Genomic DNA, 21,865 nt, shown 5'->3' on the forward strand with positions numbered 1-21,865 from the left:
TCAGCCCACCGCATCTCCTCTGAAAAAAGGTAGAGCCCTTGACTGCAGTCAACGACAGGCCAACCTGAGGCAGCGAGCTTTTCTTCTAACGGAGGCCAGAGACCTACTGGTGCAGAAATCCCTGCAGCTGGCACGAGGTCTCAATCATCTCAGCTGTCTGTACGACACCTGCCTCATCTGTACCCTTTGCTGAAGATAAAGAGGTGGCTCCAAGAAGCTACCACGTGCATGCATTTGTCAGAAGGCAATGAATGGTAAATTTTAGATGTGTGCATGTCACATATGTAAAGTTCACCTAAAATAAACCCCAAAAAAGAACTGTAAACAAATATTAACAATATGCACACTGGAGTAAATGGGGTGATGTGTACTGATGTCCACAACTTAATTTTTTTTTAATTGAAGTATAGTCAGTTACAATGTGTCTATTTCTGGTATACAGCACAATGTCCCAGTCATGCATATATATACATACATGTATTCATTTTCATATTTTTCACTAAAGGTTACAAGATATTGAACACAGTTCCCTGTGCTATACACAAGAAATTTTTTTTAAAATCTATTTCTATGTATACTGGCTACCATTTGTAAATCTCAAACTCCCAAATTTATCCCTTCCCAACCTCTTCCCTGGTAACCATTAAGATTGTTTACTATGTCTGCAAGTCTACTTCTGTTTTGTAGATGAGTTCATAGTGTCCTTTTTTTTTTTAGATTCCACATTTGAGTGATATCATATGGTATTTTTCTTTCTTTTTCTGGCTTACTTTATTCAGAATAATGATCTCTAGGTCTTTCCTTGTTGCTGCAAATGGCATTATTTTATTCTTTTTTATTGCTGAGTAGTATTCCATTGTATAAACACACCACAGCTTGTTGATGGACACTTAGGTTGCTTCCATGTCTTGGCTATTGTAAATAGTGCTGCTATGAATGTTGGGGTGCATGTATCTTTTTGAATTAGAGTTCCCTCTGGACATATGCCCAGGAGTGGGATTGCTGGGTCATATGGTAAGTCTATTTTTAGTTTTTTGAGGCACAACTTACTTTGGAACACATCAAAATATGATGGACTGAACGATGGTTGGAGGGATATACATGTGATACAAGTAAAATGTTTGATTTTAAAAGCTGACTTCTAAAAAGTTTAACTGTGGAATTTTGGCAGTCCATATGCAGATGTTCACTGTGAATTTTTTTCAGCTTCTCTATACATTGGAAAAACAGTCACCCACTATTTTTACTAATTATACCAATGACTTTTAATACATACTATCTTACTGCTTATTCTCATAACTGTGAGCTATGTCCTAATACTCACCAGAAAATTATCTTTGTATAGGCACAAATATTGATAAAGATTTTTTTGTACAAGTGTGATAAAGCAGATCACTTTCTATCCAACACTGAAAACAAATCAATTTCAAGGAAAGCAGACGTGTCTCCCGGTCAGTTAAAAACTAAGTGCGGGCTCAGCACCTTCCTTTTTCTTGTATATAGCACTAGACCCATCGTCTCACACCAGAGCATCTCAACAGGAATCTACAAACCTAAATAAATACACACGTACACACACATTTCATAGTATCCAAAACAGACAATGCATTCGTGAAGTGATTTTTAGATTTGCCAACCGTTCACAATACAAAACCACATACGTTCATTGCTTGGTCTTTCAAAAACAGTAATAGCTTTCCAGATTTTCGCTCCATTTGTGTGGACCATTCATGTGGATGCAGACGGACAACACACAATGACAGCCTCTTTCCCTCCATTCCCACCAGCACGTCAGCGTCACGGCAGGCTGACTCCCTCCCCGGCAGGACTCTCACACAGGCCACAGCTCTCAGAGCTAATTATGAGGTGCCAGAAGCTTTTCACATTGGATCAGATTATTTTTTCCCCTAAGTACTGCATACCGCACAGATTTCATACAATAATTTTCCAAGTATTAGACATTTATTTAGAAAAATTTGAAATTCAGAAACAAAGTATGTGTGAGGAGGAAGAGACCTGCGCCAAAACACAACATCCTGAAATTTCAGAACCTGGAGACCAAAGAGAAGCTCAGCTCACTCAGCCAAGCATCAGAAAGGTGTCAACGTTCTTGGCAGCAACAATGGAAACTGGCAAACAATTAAGCAATGTCCTCAAAATTCTGAGGGGAAATAACTGCCAGCCTAGAACTCTATATCCAGACCAACTAATAATGATGAGTGAGTGCATAAGAAAATGTTCTCAGACACAAATATCTCCAAATAGTGACTCTCCCATACTCTCCTGGGAGATTACAGAAAACAATCCTCCACTAAAACCAGAGTGTGAAACAAGAAAGGAGACAAGGGATGGAGTGGAAGGAAGAGGAAGGAACTCCCTGGGATGACGGAGCAGAACCACCTGCAGAGTCGGGCCCAGAGCATAGGCAGTGCGGCCAAGGGAGGAGAGGGCTTCAGAAATAAGGCACCGAGGAAAGAAAGCGCGAACACCTACGTCATGTGGCATAAAACGCTAGGAAGAGACCCCAAACCTGAGGTGGGGAGAGCTGAGGATTTAATGAACGATATGGTTACAGAAGTCTAAAAAATCAAGGAGATTCAGAAGAAAGTAGCTGCATATTCACAGCGGGGAACGATGCTCACGAGGTCACAGGAACAGGGCTGGGGAGGGAGTGAAGGAATCTTTAAACTGTGTGCGTGTAAACCTTTAAGGGAGAGAGAGAAACAGAGCCCATGACCCCACAAACTGCTAATTTTCTAACACCCTTCTCTCCTGTGTGCTGCCACAAAGGGATGCTTAATTTTTAAACAAACCTGGAGGCTTATTTCATGGACATAATTCTAAGTTTAAAAAGAAAAAAATGGTACCATAAAGCGTTTTCACTTATTAAAGATCCTTCATAAACAAGCAGCAAGACCAGTTAAACACTGAAATAAACCAACAGTTTAATCAAACCATCACTTCACAAGATCTGCACATGTACATAAATATTTACATAGCTAATTATTCTCACTTTTAAGTTCCCTTCTGCTGTACTGCCAAACTGTCCCCCAAAAAAGTTTCCCCAATTTATCCACCACCCAGCCTTGCAAGACAGCAACCACAGACGCCACTTCATCACCCTTACTGACATTTACATCTTCTAAAAATACAGGCCGATGTAATATCTAAATTACCTCTTACATACAGCTTACAAAGAACTGAATGTTTTCTTGATGATTTCAGGTGATCAATGCACATCTCAGCTCCAGACACTCCTGACTGTAAGCAGGGGCAGAAGAGGGGAAGCCTGCGCGTGCAGCCTCAGTGCCCCGGAGTGCGGCTGTGCCTGGGCTGGAATCCCCACAGCTGAGGGAGACACTGATTCATTAAACAAATGCCGAAAATGAAATGACTTTCTCAGAAGTGAGTCAGGATTTGAGCCACAACTAGCTAACGCTACTGCCTAAACTCTTTGCAATATATTGCTCTGATTCCAAAAACAGGCCAGGCCACCCTGGTTGCACGCGTGCACAGCCTACTGCGCTCATTCACGAGGACAAAACAAACACCACCTCCAATTCCAGATTCTGAGTGATGGGATCTTTCAGCAAAAGGCATGACAGCTCATCACACGGCTCTCTGAACCCTCTCTACGTCACAACTAAGATACAAGCAATGTTAGGACCACAAAAGTGCTTTAAGAGCCAGACTCAACGTATACACCCCGATACTACACATCAGCTTTGTCTGCAAATCTGGTGCTGCAGGAAGCAAAGATGGAGAAAGAGGCAGAGGGAGGAGTACTCCGTAACAGACCCTAACAACAGGCACAGGTACTCAGTCGGGCTGGGAGAGAAAGAGAACAAACACTAGCCACGCAAAAACAAAGCCAAACGTGTTCAAAAAGAATAGGCCGATGTGGAAAGAGCTGGGGATTTCAAGTTCAGGCTGCTGACTTCCCTGGGTCTTACAGTCGCCAGAAACCTCGTTCTGGGAGCGTTACTCAGGTGCAAGGGCAAGAATCAGGAACTCCAGGAGAAAGCACGGGAGCAGGAAGACCAAGCCGAGAAGGCCTTCCTCTGGGTGAGAGGCTCAGGGCGAGCAAAGGCGGTCAGAGAGCGAGCAGAGAGCAGGCTCATGGAAGGAAGGGAGGATTCTCTCATTACCGAACTGGAAGAACTCAGGGGAAGGACACTGCTGCCGTCTCCTCTCCTGTCAAGTTAACCACGTGAGACCAGGGGTTCCCAGGGACGCAGAAGCAGCCCAGCAGACCCACGAGGTTGAGCCCTCAGCTGCCGTAGCAGAATCACAGAGTCCTTTCTGGGTGAACAAAGCCTGCAATGAGCCAACACCAACACGCGGGCTCACAGAGGGAAGTCCCACCAAACAGACTATCTTTACAAGGTTCAGACCCAAACAAATTTCACTTCCAACTGTACCGCTGATTTCTAAAATCTGAGGATATTCTCACGCACCTTACCTAGAAAATAAGACCTTCTTTTAAAACCATAATCAAAGCGCTGAATTACTAAAAACGTCAGCAACATGGAGACTGTACCTACCAACACGGCAAGATGATCTTTAGTTTCTCATAAATACATACGCGACCTGGCACAGCTGTTACCTGTAACTGTGATTAGGACGGAGACATGGGTTGTGGAAGGGCGTCAGAAATACAACACACAAAGCTTTCTGTGCAGTAAAGATTAAGCTTTTATTGCACTTACCAAGAAGACTAATCTTATGAACCAAGAAATCAATTCAGCCCCAAATGCTAATTCTACATCCAGTCTTCTCAAAATCCACCCCCTCCACCTTCCCCCCAGGCCACACGGACAAAGCGCTCTAGCCACCCAGCACGTGCGGCCCGCATACCTGTCTGGAAGGTAGGATTCGCTCCAGGGTACATGTTGGGGGAGTAGGCAGGAGCCGCGGTGGCGTAGCCCATGGGGAAACCAGCTGGAGAAAACACAGAACAAGGGGATGTCGTCACTTGAAGGAGGAACACGCTGTACACCCAGGGCTCCCATACCTGGTGGTTCCCGCCGCCTCCAGCTGTCTCCTCTCCCCAGGGCTGTGATGGGTCACAATCACAACCAAGACCCTTACACCCATGAGTAAATGCTTACAGATTTTTTCAACTGAAATTTGACAGAAACTGAATTAGAATGCAAAAAAAAAAAGGGGGGGGAACCACACCCAAACTGGAGTCAGAAAACTCCCAATACTTCTGGCCGTTTTATTCTAGATTCTAATCATGTGACTTATTACTTAGGAAAAGTAGTAAGAGTGTTAAGAGCTTCCCGTGATAAAGGGTCTCTAACCCGTACCACAGGCACATCAACTGGGAAAAATCCAACCTCACAGCCCACCTGCAAACAACCTGATCTTTATCACTACACATGAGGAATACAAGACTAAATCACAACCACTCACACATCACACGACCACAGCAGAAACATCAAATAAGACAGTAATACGACAGTCAAAATCCTGGCCGCGAGGCCCTGTACCGGCCCCGGGCCGCAGCCCAGCCTGCCCCACCCAGGTGGCAGGGGGCCTCAGAGCCTCTGTGCATGCAGGGGCACAGAGCCCCCGAGGGTGACCCGGGGTGCCATCTTCACTACTGACACACACTAGTTGTGAGAAGCTGTCACTCCTCTCCTCTCCTCTCGCTCGTAAATGAAGCTGGACTAGAACAGAAGTCTTCAAAAGACAATGTATGGAGGAGACTCTGGGAGCAAGATGTCACCTGCAGAGCACTAAGGACACGTCACAGGCAAGAGCTCCTCAGGCCTGAACTTACCTCCCAAGGCCGCCCTCCCGCCCCAGCTGCCCTGCAGGCTTGGGGCCCCTCGCAGGCAGGAGCCCTACCTGGAAGCACCCAGCGCCCATCTCACACGGAAGTCCTCTGCTTCAGAGCTGCTTTCCTCTCTCTCAGAAGCGACCCCCTGTGACCCCCTGTACCTCAGCAGAGGCCAGCGGGGGTCTCCTTCCTGGACTGTCACTCTCCCGTCTGCCCTACTTGGTCAGAGAACAGTGAGTGGAGTCAAATGCTTACCAGGTTCGCTCATTTTGGACATCGAGGACAGATTCAGCTTGAATCAGACCTAAAATGCCCATCTGAAGGCCAGGACAGTGGTCTTCAACCTGTATCCTATGCCCCCGAGCAGTCGATGTCTTGGAGGCCTCAACTGGGAGCAGAGGAAGGCCGAGCAGGCTCCGGGGTCTGCCCGCAACTCCCCCTCAGGTGCAAGGGAACCACTCAGAATTTCTTTCAAAGGTTTCATTGTTTAGAAAAAAGTGTGAAACACCACTGACCTAGATCACATCCTACAGGCCTCTGCCACAATTCCCTCAAAAATCCACATTCTCTTCTCTCTCCCCGTTAAGTCTACCAGTAACTTCTCAGGGGGAGTGGTCTCCGCCTGTGCTTGCCCTGTGTCTGAGGGCTCCTGGAACATTCTCTCATATGTGCTTGGCCTTTCCTATCCTAACCTTCATCCTAACCATGAGTTAACACGCTCTAAAACAAAACAGAAAACACACAGAACAAGTATTTCAAACAGCACAATTAACCACCAGCAACAGGATGTCCTCTGTTCCTTCTCTTCCCTCAGCCTCTCAGCCAAATCCACTGGCACTGCCACCACCCTGACCAGGGCCTCAGCTCGGGTCCCTGACCTCACAACCCCTACGGGAAGCCTGGGGATTCCCTCCCAGGACTCTCACAAATATTCTGCTTTAACTGGTCTTGGCTGTAGCATCAGCATCTTTTGTTTCTTGATCCTTCCAAAAAATTCTAACCTGAAGGGTTCCAAGGTCAAGAACCACCATCCCTTCCTGTTCCCATCAATCTTCCTGGTCATGGTCCTGTCCTCCTGAAAATGCCCCTCAGGGAGGACCATGGACTGCCTCCTCCACCACTCTGGCCCACAGGGGGTGCTGGAAAGCAGAACTCACACTGCCCAGACTCCCCTTGTGCAAGAGATTCGAAGTGACCCCTACCTTAACCACTTTTATGAGACTGATCACTTCATGATGACAAAACCTTCAGGACAATAAAGGATACTATTAGCTAAGTTAAAAAGACTTAGCTTTTTATGAAAGATATGCTTGCAAATTATTTAGTTTTAAGGGTTACTTAATACATAAATAACCCTTAAAACTAAAAAAAAAAAACCCAGTAGAAAAAAAAATCAATACAGACAAACAGACAGAACTGCCAACTACCACGTCTAACATCAGGCTGGCAAAAAGCCAAAAGCCGACAATGTACTTTACTGGCAAGGCTGTGGGGGAAAAGACAGTCTCACACACTCCTTGTGCAGTACCGCACAGCCAGACTCCCACAGAAGGGGAAAAGGCAGTACCTTCAAAATCACATCTGCATTTTCACTCTCACCTGGCAATCCTACCTCCGGGAATCCACCCTGAAGATGATTTCCACAAACGCAATCAACATGAACTGCAGCATGACTGGAACAGCACAGTACTTCAAACATATGCACCCAAAGAACTGGTGGAGTAAAACCCTGGAAACCCCACAAGACGGAGGGTTATGCAGCAGTATTATGTAAGATATAAATGAAGGCAAGGCAAACCTCTGTGAGCTGACAGGGAACGACTCCTAGAATACATTAAGGTGACAAAGCGAAGTGAACACCGCCACCGGCATCTGTTGCAGAAGACAACCTGCTGTTCAGCCGGGAGGGCTGCGTGGGCTGCCGGGGCCTCTCCTGCCCAAGGAGGCCGCCTCCCCGTGCCCGCGCCGGCCCACAGCGCCCCACGAGCCGGCCTGCGTGAGGATCTCCAGGTACCATCACGTGGGGGGTTGGAATTTCCACATGTATTTCAGAGGGACACAAACATACAGTCATATCATGTCCCCAGGCCTGCTACGTCCATACACTCTGATTTCTTCTTTGTTACACAAAGGGTAGTGGACAGTGGGTGGAATTAGGGGAGCAGAAGTTGCTGGGGAGGATAACCCCTGTGAAGGACCTGGGGGGTGGAAGCGGTGACGGGGAGGGGAGCCTCAGCACCACGCTGCCTGTGTGCACCCTTATTTCACCCAGTGTCCATTACCCTTTGTGTGATGAAGAAACCAGAATGTACGGATGCAGCTGGCCTGGGAACATGATATGACTGCATGTTTGTTCCCTTCAAAATATATGTGGAAACTCTAATCTCCCACGGGATGGTGTCTGGAGATATTCAACTGCAGTAATCATTTCACAATATATACACATGTTAAATCATCACTCACACCTTAAAAAAAGAAAACATATTGTATAACCTAAATATATACAATTTTTATCAATCATACCTCAATAAACCTGGAGAAAAAAAGGTCAAGCAACATGCTATCCGCCTAACAAAGGAAGACCTCAACTGGATCACCTCTAATTTTTAATACACCGCGTATTACATTCAATGAAAAAAAAAACACTAGACTTGGCAAGAGACAGGACTGTAACGGTGAAAAACAAAAGAAAAAGATAAATTGATCATAGAAACAGACCACAGGTGATCCAGAGACTACAGTCAGCCTACAAGGTATTTAAAATAACTGTGAGTAGAATGTTGGAGAAAACAGAAGGCAGAGTAGATGAAAAGATTCAACTCAATACATGGGTTTTATGGCAAATAGAGCAGAGTTATTTAGCAGGATTAGTGAAATGAAAGCAGATCAGTACAAAATACCCATATTAATGCTCACTGAACACCTAAAATTAACACATTATAAATCAACTATACGTCAACAAAATTTTTTTGAAAAAAGGAATGACCTAAACATTAAAAAAAAAAGCTCAGAGAAAAAAATGGAAAATATTAAAAAGGATACAAAAGACACAAGACAAAGTGAAATGGTCTAACATACTTATAAATGGAGTCCCAGGGGGAGAAGAGAGAAAGAGATATAAAAAAGGATTTAAAGAGCAAATGCTATTGCTGGAATAAATCAACCCAGGGTCAAGCAGCTCTGTGCGCCCCAGGCAAGATAAACACGAAGAAAATCACAGCCAGTCATTTCATAGTAAACACAAAGGTATTTTAGAAGCAGGAGGTGGGGGTGTGGAGAAGGGATATACTAACTTCAAAGACACAAACATAATTATGACAGACCCCAGAAGACAATGCAAATGACCTTTAAAGTGCTGAGAGGCAGTGCTTGCCCACCTGAAAGTGTGCACTCAGGGTGGCAGGCAAAAAGGGAAGGGCCCCCAGAAGATACCACATCAAGTCCCTGGAACCTGCAATGTTACCTACTTGGGAAAAGGGTCTTTGCAGACATAAATTAAGGATCTTGAGACAAGACCATCATGGATTACTCAGGGGGCCCTGAGCGCAACGCCAAGTGTCCGTGTACAGCACACACAAACGAGGAGCACGTCAAGGAGTGCTTCGAGAGGCAGGGAGGGGCTCTCCCCGTGAGCCTCCAGGGGTGTGAGGCTCTGCTTACACCCTGATTTTGGCCTTCTGGCTTCCATAACTGTGAGAGAAGAAATTTCTGTGGTTTTTAAGCCACCAACTTCGTGGCAATTGGTTATAATAGCAGCTACAGGAAACCAATACATTCAGCAAAACTACGCTCCAAAAATGAAAGCAAAATAAAAACATTTTCACAAACAAAAACCAAATTCACTGCTAGCAGATAAATAATATAGTTAAATAATATATTTTAAAAAAGAAAAGAAAAACTAAACAGACCTGTCCCAATAAAAGGAGAATGATCCCAGAAATATATAAATACAGAAAGCAATGAAAATAATAAATGTGTTGTACATTAATAAAAATACCATTGGGTGCACACACAACACACACAAAAAAAGTAATGTCTTCAGGCATGCAAACAACACACAAAAAGAAGATGGGGGCAAAAAATGTCACCTTTAAAGTCATCACTAAAATAGTAAAAGGATTTGTTTAAATTAACAGAAGGAAAATTTCAATGAAAAATATTTGGTTAATCAAAAAAAAAGAAGTAAACCAAAAACCAGGTGCTATCAATTAGAAAACAACAGTAAGATGGTACATGTGAACCCAATTACTGCCATCCCTCCGTACCCTGGGGTACCAGTTCCAGGACACAGTACCCCAAATCCACAGCTATGAAGGGCTGACTGGATGCCAGTTACCACACTCCTACAAATAAAACAAAGTTGTTGGGAAATGTTCCTTTTCCCCCACCGAATGTAAATTTTAGAAAGCTATGGACAAGCCTCTGCATTTGCTGGTGAGAGTATAAAATGGTATAAAAACACTTTCCTTCCTTGTAAGGTTTTGTTAGTTTTGGGCAATGAAGTTATCCTAACCTCAAAATTCCGCAGATTAATTAGTTCCCTAATTAAACCTCTGTCCCATTCAAAATACCTAGAGTGGTTACTAGTTCCTGCCCTGAACTCTTGCTGATTCAGAGTTTAATGAAAGTCAAGGAGACTGAAATACAAAAAACAAAACCAAAAAAAGGCAAGATAGGTATAAAGAAATGGAAAAATAAGAAGAAATTACAAAATTTTAGACAACTTAAAAGTTATAGAAATTTTCTTTTAAATGTAATTTCAAGACAAAAAAATCCTTAAAAAGTGTTTGACCCCACTTTCCTTGACCAGAGGTCAGCAAACCAGGCCACAGGACAAATGGAGCCCACTGTCTGTCTTCAGCTTCACTGAAAGTATCACCTTTTTGTGCTGAAAAAGCAGAGCTGAGTAATTAAGACAGAGACAGTGTAGCCCACAAAGTCTAAAATATACACTATCCTGGAACTTCCTATAAGTTTGTCAATCCCTGCTTCTCACCAACCAAAGAACAGGAATAAAACTGATGCCGTGTCTCAGTATCCTCACAGCCTTGCCCAGAACCGGAGTGTGACAGGCAGGCGATGTTTTACTACACAGACCACCAGGTAATGCTAACGCAATCTGCCTATTTCCCCGGCTCCAGCTCTACAACAGGATTCTCTCCAGCTGTTTAGCGCTGTTTAAACTGGTGTTAATGACCAGTAAATTACATTTATCAATTCTGGAGCACTCCCTCACTCCTTTCCTTCTGGTCTCTCTACTTAGTCCTTCTGGAGCTTTAAATTCTCCCCAAATCTTCTCATCCTAACACCTCCATCTCTTGATTGGTCTCTTTCCCCCTTTCTTTACGTTGCATTCTGGTCCTCTCTTAAGCAGTGTTTTACTTGCAATTTAACCTGAATTTTGTTCACCTGCCTTTTTTTTCCCCCACTGAAGTTCCAGCTGGTTTCTTTCGTTCTGACTCTGTCTTTTATATCTCAACGATTCTAAACATGTTTGTGTGATGTGGTTTCCACTTGATGTTCCTGCGGCCTGTCATGACTGGTGACTCAGATGTGACGAACAACATCACAGCGTTTTATAATAATTCTGAATTGTTAACAGGGAGAACTTAGTGGGAAACCCAGGCAACGTGGACTGAGAACACCTGCAGTTTTCCACTGGCTGCTGTCAGGTGATCCATTGTGTAATGCGGGCTAGAGACTATTTTTTATATTAGTTTCTCAATCTATGAACCCCCTGGGAAGTTCAAGTGATTCAAAGTAGAGCCTGAAACATCCCTGAATGGTTACAAATTCTCCAAAAAGACTTCTCCCTTCCCCAGAACCCAAGCAAAGAGAACTTCCCTGGGGAACCAGTGAATGGATGGCTTAGTCTGCCTCTTCACTGAGAGTATCACCCTCTGGAGGAATCAGATTGATGAGGGGTTCCACTCCAACTGCCAGCCTTACAAGAGCCTAAGGTTTAGGTTCAGTTGTTAAAACCGACAAATAAATGCCCCAGGACAGGTACATCGGCTCACGGCTGTGTCACTTCCATATTTAGCGGCAGCAATCTCTGACTTTCCACCGTATTATCAAAACTCACAATAAGTCTGCCACATTACAAATAATTATTCCTCGTTTCAAGTACCAATTAGGACAACCACTTGCTGTTTTTGACCACCAGCTCCCATTCCCCCAAATTTTGCTTCACCTGCTTCATCACAGCCCATGTCTGACTAGAGGACTTCAGTAAGGATGGGGAATGTGGCTCGGGCCCAAATTAATCAGCAGACCCCCTCTTCCTGGCCCAGGGTGGAAGCTGAGTCCCATCAGAACAAACCCCAGGGCTGGTCTGAACAGACAACAAGTAGCCTGTGGGGCTTTCCTGCACAGCGGAGATACAGAGGCTCACAGTCAAGGGAGGGGCTGAACACCACACAGACCACAATGGGGAGGAGTGTGACCTGTGACCAACACTGAGGCAAAACGGGGGAAGTGAAGCTGAGCCCGGGAGGTAGTGAAACCAGACCCTGGTCCCCACCCTCGGAGCCACCAGATCAAGCTTTGACCAAAGAGAGTCCTAGCTCTTGATTTTTCAATTCCATGAACCAACACATTTTCTTATCTAAGCCAGTTGAGCTGGGTCTGCCCATCGAAAACATTCCTAGTGACGTGGAAATTCACCACATGTTCAAAGTTCAACGATGGAAACAAAATTTTCCTTGCTTACCTGGATAACCAATTCCTTTGGCATTTGCATAGGGAACCCCAGACGATCCCGGGCTATAAACAGGATTCATGATTTCAAGAACTAAAAAGGAAAACAAAAATGATTTAGTCAAGCACCTTTGTTCTCAGGTTTTTCTCCATCATCAGTCTCAAAAGAGTAGATAGCGTGTGAGATCACTTATATATGGAATCCAAAATATGACACAAATGAATTTATTTGCAAAACAGAAACAGACTCACAGACATAGAAAACAAACTCATGGTTACCAAAGGGGAAGGGGGGGGCGGGGTAAATTAGGAGGTTGGGATTAGCAGATATAAACTACTATATATAAAAAAGTTAAACAACAAGGTGCGTAGCACAGGGAACCATATTCAATATCTTGCAATAGCTGACAATGGAAAAGTAAATGTAGGGGGGAGGGTATAGCTCAAGTGGTAGAGTGCAAGCTTAGCATGCATGAGGTCCTGGGTTCAATCCCCAGTACCTCCTCTAAAAATAAATAAACCTAATTACCCTCCCCTACCAAAATTAAAAAATAGTAATTAAATAATTAATAAAATACTAAAATAGTTAAAAAAAGAAAATGTATACACATGTATAACATAATCACTTTACTGTACACCAGAAACCAACACAACATTGTAAATCAACTATACTTCAATTAAAAAAGAAAAAAAAGCAGGTAGCAAAAGTTCTTTCTCTAGTCCAATATAAAACAAGGCATTTCATGCTGCTGCCAACAGAGAACAATAAAGGAATGCCAAAAGTCTTAATGGATGTCCACTGGGATGCTGTAAACTTTCCTTCACAACTCTCTTCAGTCCATTAGAAGCCAAGGAAAAAAAAGTGTTCTCTATGTCCCTGCTTAAAACAGTGAAAAAATATCTGCAAGTAATGTCCTTATAACAGAGAACAGTTAAGTAAACTAGACCTAGGCAGAGCATAAAATATCGTGCAGCTGTTTTAAAAAGCGTTTAAAAATGTAAGATTGATATAACGTTAAGTGGGAAAAAAGGGGGGTACAATGCTGCATTATACAGTGTGATCCCACATTTGCGCCTACTCGTATAGGCAGGTGCACCTCCAGCACAAAGTCTGGGAGGAAATACACACATGAACAGACATTGTCTCTAAATGGGGTGATTTAGTGTCCTTTTTGTACTTTTCCCTATTTCAGAAATAACTTACGTCAAGTATGTGTATATCTCCTAATAAGAAATTAGCTACAGCCCAGCAACTCTATTAACCCATTCAGTGTTCTATAATTCCTAATCTTGTTTTCCTGAAAAGTTCAAGAACTTGCACAGATCCAACCCTGATTTTATGCCTTCCTCTGAATTTTATCGCCCCATATATTCTTAAAGTGTGAACTTAATTAAGACTATTCAGTATTCCTCAACTAGTGAGTCAGCAGTGAGTTATGTGGTAGTAAGGATTAAGGGGGATCTTAAACTGAAAAATCAAAATAACAAGGCAGGGTAACAGGTATACAGGAACTCTGCACTTTCTGCCCAGTTTTGCTGTGAACCAAAAACTGCTCTAAAATACAAAGTCTATTTGAAAAATAGAAATAAAAACATAAAATGTACACGTATTTGCCTTTTGCCTTTAGTGTCTGCTTTCCCCACTACATCCCCCTGCTAGAACGTAGCCCCAGGCAGGCAGGGAACTGGAACTGATTGCTGTACCTCCAACACCAACAATGTCTGGCATCAAAAAAAGGTGCAATTACCTGCTCACTTTCTAAAATACACATGCACCTCAAAACACTCCAGGTATCACATTCCATTACCAAGACAAAATACAAAAACAAACCACTTAAAATTTTTCGACTCACCTGCCTCATTTAGAATATTCACAACCAAGCAGCTCAGTACACACAAAAAATATACTAGGTCAAGTCCTTAGCCTTTGTAACTGGCTCTCGTCTAAATTAGAAATAAAGTGGGGATATCAGTGATTGCAATATGCATCACCTAAGTAACTGTCTAATTTAACTTCCAAGCCAAAAGGCAGATGACAAACTTGCCATGACATCCCCAAGGACAGGTCAGAGAGAAGTGTACATCAGTGCTCTCCAACAGTATTTTCTACAACAAAGAAGATGTTCTCCATCTGTGCTGTCCAATATGGCCCCATCAGCTACACGTATCTACTGAGCACCTGAAAAATGTGGCTAGGATCTGACTTTTTAGTTTTATTTAATCTCAATTTCAATTTAAATAGTGACAAGTGGCTAGAGGCTGCCGCCTTGGGCAATAAAGATCTACGGAATAGACTAGAGAGAAACAAGGACAGGAAGGCAGAGCACATAGGCAGGAATCAACCGTGCATTTTACCCCAGTCTAAGAATAAACTGGCAACTGCCAATCCTATTACCATGCACTTTTAACCCATTCTTGGTGGATCTACAACATAAGCATTGTGGAGGCCTTCACACATTTCACCTCCTTCTCTGGTTCAACTATCAGCTCTAGGGAAGTGAAAACTTCCCACAACTCTATTCTGTGCAGGATCTAATTTCACTTTCATAACTGAATTCAAGATGAGAAAAGCACACCAGAAACTGACATATTGTAATTGACTATCCTATAAAAAAAGAAAAGCACTATGCAAAGGCCACAGAGAAAAAAAAGCAAGTCACAATCCCTGTTCTGAGTTTACAAAAGAGAAAAGTGCTGTCCAACAGGACTTTCTGTGAAGAGGGAAATGTACGTCTGCTCTGTTCACATACAGGAGCCGCTAATGGCTACTGAACACAAACGTGGCTAGCACATTTCAAGGAACGGCATTTTAGTTTAACTTTCATTTTAATTAAAGTCACACATAGGTGATGGCTACTGTACTGGACAACACAGGTGTATAAGACAAAAGACATGAAAAATCATCAACCAGCGCAAAAGAGCGTTAAGAGCCATAAAGGATTAAGTATTCTGAGGGTTGAGTGGGGAAAGCAAAAATTCAATAGAGGAGAGGAATGGTCAGGAAAATTTTGGATTACAGAGGTGGTATTTTCAATAAGCCCTAAACAACAGACAGGACCTTGAAAAGCCAGAAAAATTAGAAAATGCAAGATGTGCTTTAGGGACACGGTGCAACTGGGCTTATTTGGAGCTTAGGCTAATGTAGGGAATCAGCAAAGACAGCAGTGCGGACACAGGTTAAGCTGGAACCATCACGTGGAGACCCTTAAACATGGGGCTGAGCAGCAGATGTCACTTGGGGGGCAATGAAGCCAATGAACAGCACAGCAGTTAAACACAGGAGTTATCATTTGACCTAGCACTTCCACTCCTAGGTATACACCTGAGAGAAGTGAAAACATACATCCACACAAAGGCTTGTACATTAATGTTTGTAACAGCATTATTAATAACAGCCAAAAATTGTAGACAACTCAAACGAAGCACTGAAGGCTGTCCTTTAATGACCTGACCTATAGTCTAAACCAGTAACACAATCCTCTATCTGCCACTAAAAAAATGGAGAGTTGCGTTTGAATTCTGAATACCGTTAAGTTCCAAACAACCAAGAAGTTGTATTTCCTAAAAGCATTTATACTTCCCAAGAGGTTAATATGTATGTCCTGAAGTGATTAAAAACTCTTAATGAATTAAAAATTATAGGTTAAAAAAAAACAGGATTAATCAAAGAAAATGCTGCAGTTTCCTCTCCAATTCAACAAAAGGGCTTGCACAAGGTCTGTGAACTAATGTCAAACAGCTTCTTAAGTCACTTGTTAAAATGATGAGACTCCCCCCAGGTTGTGAGCCTTCAGGGCAGGGAAAAATGCCTTACTCGGCCCTGGCCCCTGCATCTCACTAGCACTTGGCAGACAGAGAGCTCATAAATGTCTTCTGAATGTTCTTTAACAAAAGAACAACTGAAAACAGAAAATACAGAACTCTTCATAGAAATAAATATCCAGTTGAGATATTTATTTAAAATCTAATTTGGAATTGTTGAAATACATCTGTTTACTGATTAGTGGATATGAAAGCTGAACTCACTGACCAATCTTAACAACACCAAGAGTCACATTACTTATTGTAGCATCCTCCTATGAGGTGTTACCCTGCATCATTTGAGGCATGCTGCCACCAAACATTAAAATCTGAAGCCATTGGAGCCTATTCAGCTAACTCCCAGGTGACGGGAAGAGACAGGAGTTGGAGGCATTCGCTGAACACCATGAGGCAATCACGCAAAGCCAAAAGGATGTATTCTAAAGGCCAAGAGACCCAGCTTCTTCAGGAAGTCAGTGGTCTGGAAAAAGGTGAAGGGTGGGGAGGAGCATTCTAGATTAAGACAAAATTTGACATAAAGGCCAAAGGAGGCTTTTGTCTGGGTCCTGATTTAGATGGAAAAACCTGTAAAAAGATATTTTAAGGATTTTGGGGGATACAACTGAATACAGGCTAGGTAGGTATCAAATGGCATTAAACAACTATTAATTCTGTTCTGTATGATAACAGCATTTTTGTTATGTAAGGTTTTTGAAGTCCATATTAAACCATTTGGGTAAAAAAAGCATGATGTCTGTAACTTAAAAATATTTCTACAAAAAAGGGAAACTACAGCAAAATGCTAATAATTGTTACACTGAGATGTTGGGTAGGCTGTATTGTCACACTTTTTAAATAATGAAAAAATAAGGGAAAAACCCACTATCACCAGTCTACCTGGGATTCTAGTGCCACTGGCCACCCAGAAACCACCAATTTCCAGGTCTGATCTGGTGTGGGCCAAGGATCCCAATTCCAAGGCTGGATCCAGAGGACATGACTTTGGGCATGACTTTTTTTTTTAACTTTCCCATTTGTAATGACTCAAATGTCAGAATTTCTATGGGCAATTTGACCCCTGCAGCAAAATAGATTAATCTCAAGATTCATCTTTAAAAAAGATGATAGCAAGATTATTACTGTACAGCACAGGGAAATACATACAAGATCTTACGGTAGCTCACAGCGAAAAAAAGTGTGACAATTAATATATATATATGTTCATGTATAACAAAAATTGTGTTCTACACTGGAATTTAACATAACATTGTAAAATGACTATAACTCAAAAAAAGTTTTAAAAAATAAACTATAAAAAAAGATGACAGCAAAAATTTCTCAATTTGAAAATTCAGTAACAATCAGAAGAAAAGTATGTTTAAGACCCCTCACTGTACTACTTTCAAAACATACCATGACCTAAACAAAGTTCCCACACAAAACAGTAATTCTAAAACTTGAAAGACCTTGTATACTGGTGTTTCGTATCAACAAAACTCATGTCAAGGGGCTCTCTCAGAGACAGCAATTTACAAGATAGAATTCCCTTTAGCACAATCAGCACTGGAAATTCTCAGTAACGTCTGCATATAATAGGATAAAATTCTCAACTCCCCAAACTCTACCTTCACTATCAAGGTTTGCAATCTACTGGTGGAAATTCATTATTTTTCTGCACAGAACAATTGGAGAGACTGCAAAGATACAGACACAACGTGGAACACAGACATGAGGAAAGTAACTATTAACTCTATTACACTGGTGGACCGTCGTTTTAAAATTGCTCTCAACTGATCCAGGAAAACAAGCTGTTTATGTAAGACAAGTTTGGTAGACAGGAATTTCCCTTTAAACTACAGAACCTATAAAGTTAAAATAATATTCTCTGTAAACTTAAGTTTTTTTTTTTTTAATTCTAATTCTCTACTTCTGTGGCATTAATCACACTACTCATTCCCCCAATGTTTGAAAACTCAAGTAATTTGGGGGTTTTTTGTTGTCTTGTTTATTTCGAATAATTCTGACATTACAATCCATTTCCATAAGATGGAAATGAGCTGAAAGGCAGTTGCTGAGCTGCATATTACTAAGAATCCTCACAAGTGTCATCAGGTCTGACAGGAGGGCAGAGGCAGCAGGAGCAACAGCAGTAGATCGATGCTGTTTCCCCCTCCCTCCTGGGTTGCAGGCACTAGCCTTTCGCACACCCAACCAGCCCAATCCTTCCACTTTCCCAACGGGCACGACGCAGGCAAAGGGGACACTACCCGCTGGGCATTTCTGGTGACTGCTGGACAACGAACACCGAGCAGAACCTAGAGGAAGTCCGCAGTTTCCAACTCTTAAAGCCAGACCTTGGCTTCCAGTTAGTCCCAAACATTCGTACTAAAAGCAAGCCCGCTTTACACAGTTCTTTCACAATGTACACCGCAGCACCTTCAACACTGGAAAAAATTAGCCTTGAGCTGTTCAATTCTTGGCTGTCAAAGCAAAAATATGCCACTCCTTGTCTACTTACCAAAGTTTAAAAATATGTTTTACTATTATTGCTAAGCTTTTCACAGAATCCTTGAGAAAATAATCTATAATGACACAAGAATGGTTTGAGAACATAGTAAGTGGGAACTAGACAAACCTTTTCATTTAAAAAATTGTCTTGCAGGGCAAAACAGTCCAAAATACTTTTACGTATGACTTTAATGAAACACTATCAGATGCACTTATACACACTATAAAAGAGAAAGACCGGGTCTGTGGACACTTTATGAAAGCGCACCTCTTTCAAACTTAACCTAGACTGGGCCACAATAATTAACTCTTCTCGGAATACATACTTATTCTCTGTTGAAAACATTAACAAGCCTTTCAAGCTGAAGGGGAACACCAAGCTTCCGCCAAGCAAATGGATTAATGTTTACTCTGCGGGTCGACAAAGTGAAATAGTTTACACACTGCAAATGATTAAAATCTTAAGAATCCTAGGGCTAACTTACAGAACCAACCCACTCCTCCCTTATTTTTCTCACGTTTTCCCGATCTGATCACCTGGACCTTAAAAAGGGCCCCGAAAACATTCTTGTGCAAGGAATGACTCTCACCTGCCCCGCGACCGCGTCCCCGCCGCCCACACCGCACCTGTCCGCGCGCCCGGCCGCCCGGCCGCCCGGCCGCCCGGCTCCGCCTCCCTCGGGCCTCACCGGCCCGCCCGGCCCCGCGGGACAAAGCACCGCCGCGCGCCGCGGGCCCGACCTTGGCGCCGCCCAGGTCGGCCACACAAAGCGCCGCACTTCCGGCCGCGCACGCTGCCGCTGCCGCCGCCGCCGCCGAGCCCGCCGCCTGCCGCCCGCCCCGCCCGCACTCACCGCGCCGCGCCGGCGGCCTGGGCCTCGGTGACCAGAGCTCGCCGGCCCGGGGCGGGCTCGGCGGTGGGGCTCGGCGAGGGGCGCGCGCCGCGGAGGCCTGCTCCTATGCGGGGCTGAGCCGCGAGGCCCGGTCGCCGCCGCCGCCGCCTTCCCGGCCCGCGCTCCGGCTTCCCGGCTCGGCCCGGCCCGGCCTGGCCCGCCTCTCCGCAGCCCGCGCTCCCCGCCGACGGTGCGCAGCCGCCGAGCTCCGACCTCACTTCCGCCTGCGGCGCGCCGCGGCGGGGGCGCGCCGGCACGTGACCCGACGGCGCCTTCCGGGCTCGGGCGGTGCGCGCTCCCGCGGCGTCCGGCAAGCGCCGCGTCGGGGCTTCCTCCCGGGCCGCGCAGAGTGGCGACCCCCGGGCTGGGTTCCGGGGCCCGGCCTGTGGAGCGTGGAGGGCGGAGGGCCCGAGGGGTCAACGGCGCCCAGGGGACGTCTCTGTGAACCTTTTGGAGTAAACGCCCCTGTGGAATGCTTTTCCTCGCGCTGTCCTTGCGCTCCTGGCGGTAGAGTGTGGAAAGAACATAGCAGAACATAATTCTAGCGTTTTATTGACTTCTGATCAAAACAATGTATTCGAGTTCGTATTTTTAAACGGCCCCGCACTTCTGGAAGCCTTGTGTAAATGCAGGCGCCGGCGGCGTGGGGAGCGCTCTTCCTGGCCGCCAGGTGGTCTGTGAGGCCCCGCTGTCCTCCCGGACGCTAGCTGCTCGGCCTGGGACCGCAGGGGCTCGCGGAGCCGCCACGCTGCGGCGGGCGCATCGCTGTTCTCGGTGCTCTGCGTTCCTTAAGTCGCATAAATAAATCATTTTACAAGTGAAGAAATTAGGGCAAACGGAGGCTGACTTTTTTAACAGCATGCAACTAGGAGGAAGGGGACCCAGGATTGAAACCCCTACATCTGGCTTCAGGGTACTTCCTCTTAAAGGAGGAGTTCTGGCTTTGTGCTTTCCCAGAACTGCACTTATTAGAGCAGGCACACAGCTAGATATAAGCAGAGGAAGGGAGACGTAGGCCAAATGGCAGGAATTAGGCAGAAAGGAGGGGCAGGGGCCAAATGCAGGAAATCCTACATCATGTAAGCACCAGGGGTCCCCGGGCAGAGAAAGAAAAACAGGAACCTCGGGACTGATAAGAAATCATACATTTTGGAGTGACAAGTGGCCTAGAGGCCGATTAAAAAAAGGTGAAAAAGGCAAGAATCTCTAGTGTCCAAATGTAACCTTTTGCTCATTATGCCCTTATTTCAATAAAATTAGCCTTGCAGATAGAAGTATCCATCATGCACCAATGCCATGACACTTACCATCCAGTCTAAACACGAACAAAAATCTCTTCCCTTCAAGAAGGTGGAGTTGGGTTGAATGTTAGGGAATACAACCTCAAGGCCTTCTCTCCCCAATGAGTATTCCACCTACTCATTTTTACAGCTGATGTAACGAACTTGCCAAAGAAACTCAGGGTAGCTGCTCAGCTGAGCCTGCTGGCTTTCCCCTTGAGAGTGTACCATCCATCCCTTAATAAATCCCCACTTTACTTTCTTGACCTCCACGTCTTGTCTCTGAATTTTTTCTGGGTTGGGACTAGAACTTGGACACTGGCTATATCTACTGGCAGCACGCTTACTGTCTGTAACATTAATGGGACCACAGGTTCCCTACCTGGGCTGAAAGCCAACGAGTCTGCCTTGGAGAAAGGGGAAAGAATCCTGGGATGTAGGGTTGGATAGGTCTTCTGGCTGGGGTTCAGAGACAGCTGAAGGAGCCTGTGGGCCTGTACTCAGCAGGAAGACCCTGCACAGTCTGCCTTGCCCTGTCCAAACCAAGAATACCTGCTACTGTTTCTAAAGACTTGGCATCTATAAGATTTCAGTGCAAGTTAAAACACATGCAGAGGACTTGATTTTTGGCACGCTGTAAGTGTTGATAGTTTTAAATAAAACTAGATGTTACTCTTTAAAACATATCCATTGGGATATAGACACCATGGTGATTTCAGTCCCACTATTTTCCATTTTAAGAATACATGAATGAGTTCTGTAACAGAACAAAATTTCATTTTGCATATTCTCCTTAAACTCCTGCTTCCATACCACTGCCCCCACAAAATTTTACCCTAATATATTTTTGTGTTGAGCATCTTTCTTATTTTATTTTACATTACTGGTATCTGTCA

General features: G+C 44.2%; 1 protein-coding gene across 6 annotated transcripts in view; it reads right to left on the reverse strand.

Annotated features, from left to right (window-relative positions):
* The window catches only part of FAM168B (family with sequence similarity 168 member B), a 33,008-nt gene extending 13,117 nt beyond the window's left edge, over positions 1–19,891 (reverse strand). The window contains exons 1-3 of one of the 6 annotated variants that reach the window (XM_074363419.1): positions 19,651–19,891; positions 12,501–12,581; positions 4,858–4,941 (exon numbers count right to left, since the gene is read on the reverse strand). In XM_074363419.1, coding sequence (XP_074219520.1) covers positions 4,858–4,941; positions 12,501–12,570 — 154 coding nt within the window. In that variant the 5' untranslated portion in view covers positions 12,571–12,581; positions 19,651–19,891. Of the gene's footprint in view, positions 1–4,857; positions 4,942–12,500; positions 12,582–19,386; positions 19,543–19,650 lie in introns of those variants that run through there. The other 5 variants (XM_074363421.1, XM_045506810.2, XM_045506809.2 and 2 more) reach the window with 5 other exon arrangements.
* Positions 19,892–21,865: the final 1,974 nt, after the last annotated feature.

Source organism: Camelus bactrianus, chromosome 5 (genome assembly GCF_048773025.1).
Source record: "Camelus bactrianus isolate YW-2024 breed Bactrian camel chromosome 5, ASM4877302v1, whole genome shotgun sequence".
Lineage (NCBI taxonomy): Eukaryota > Metazoa > Chordata > Mammalia > Artiodactyla > Camelidae > Camelus > Camelus bactrianus.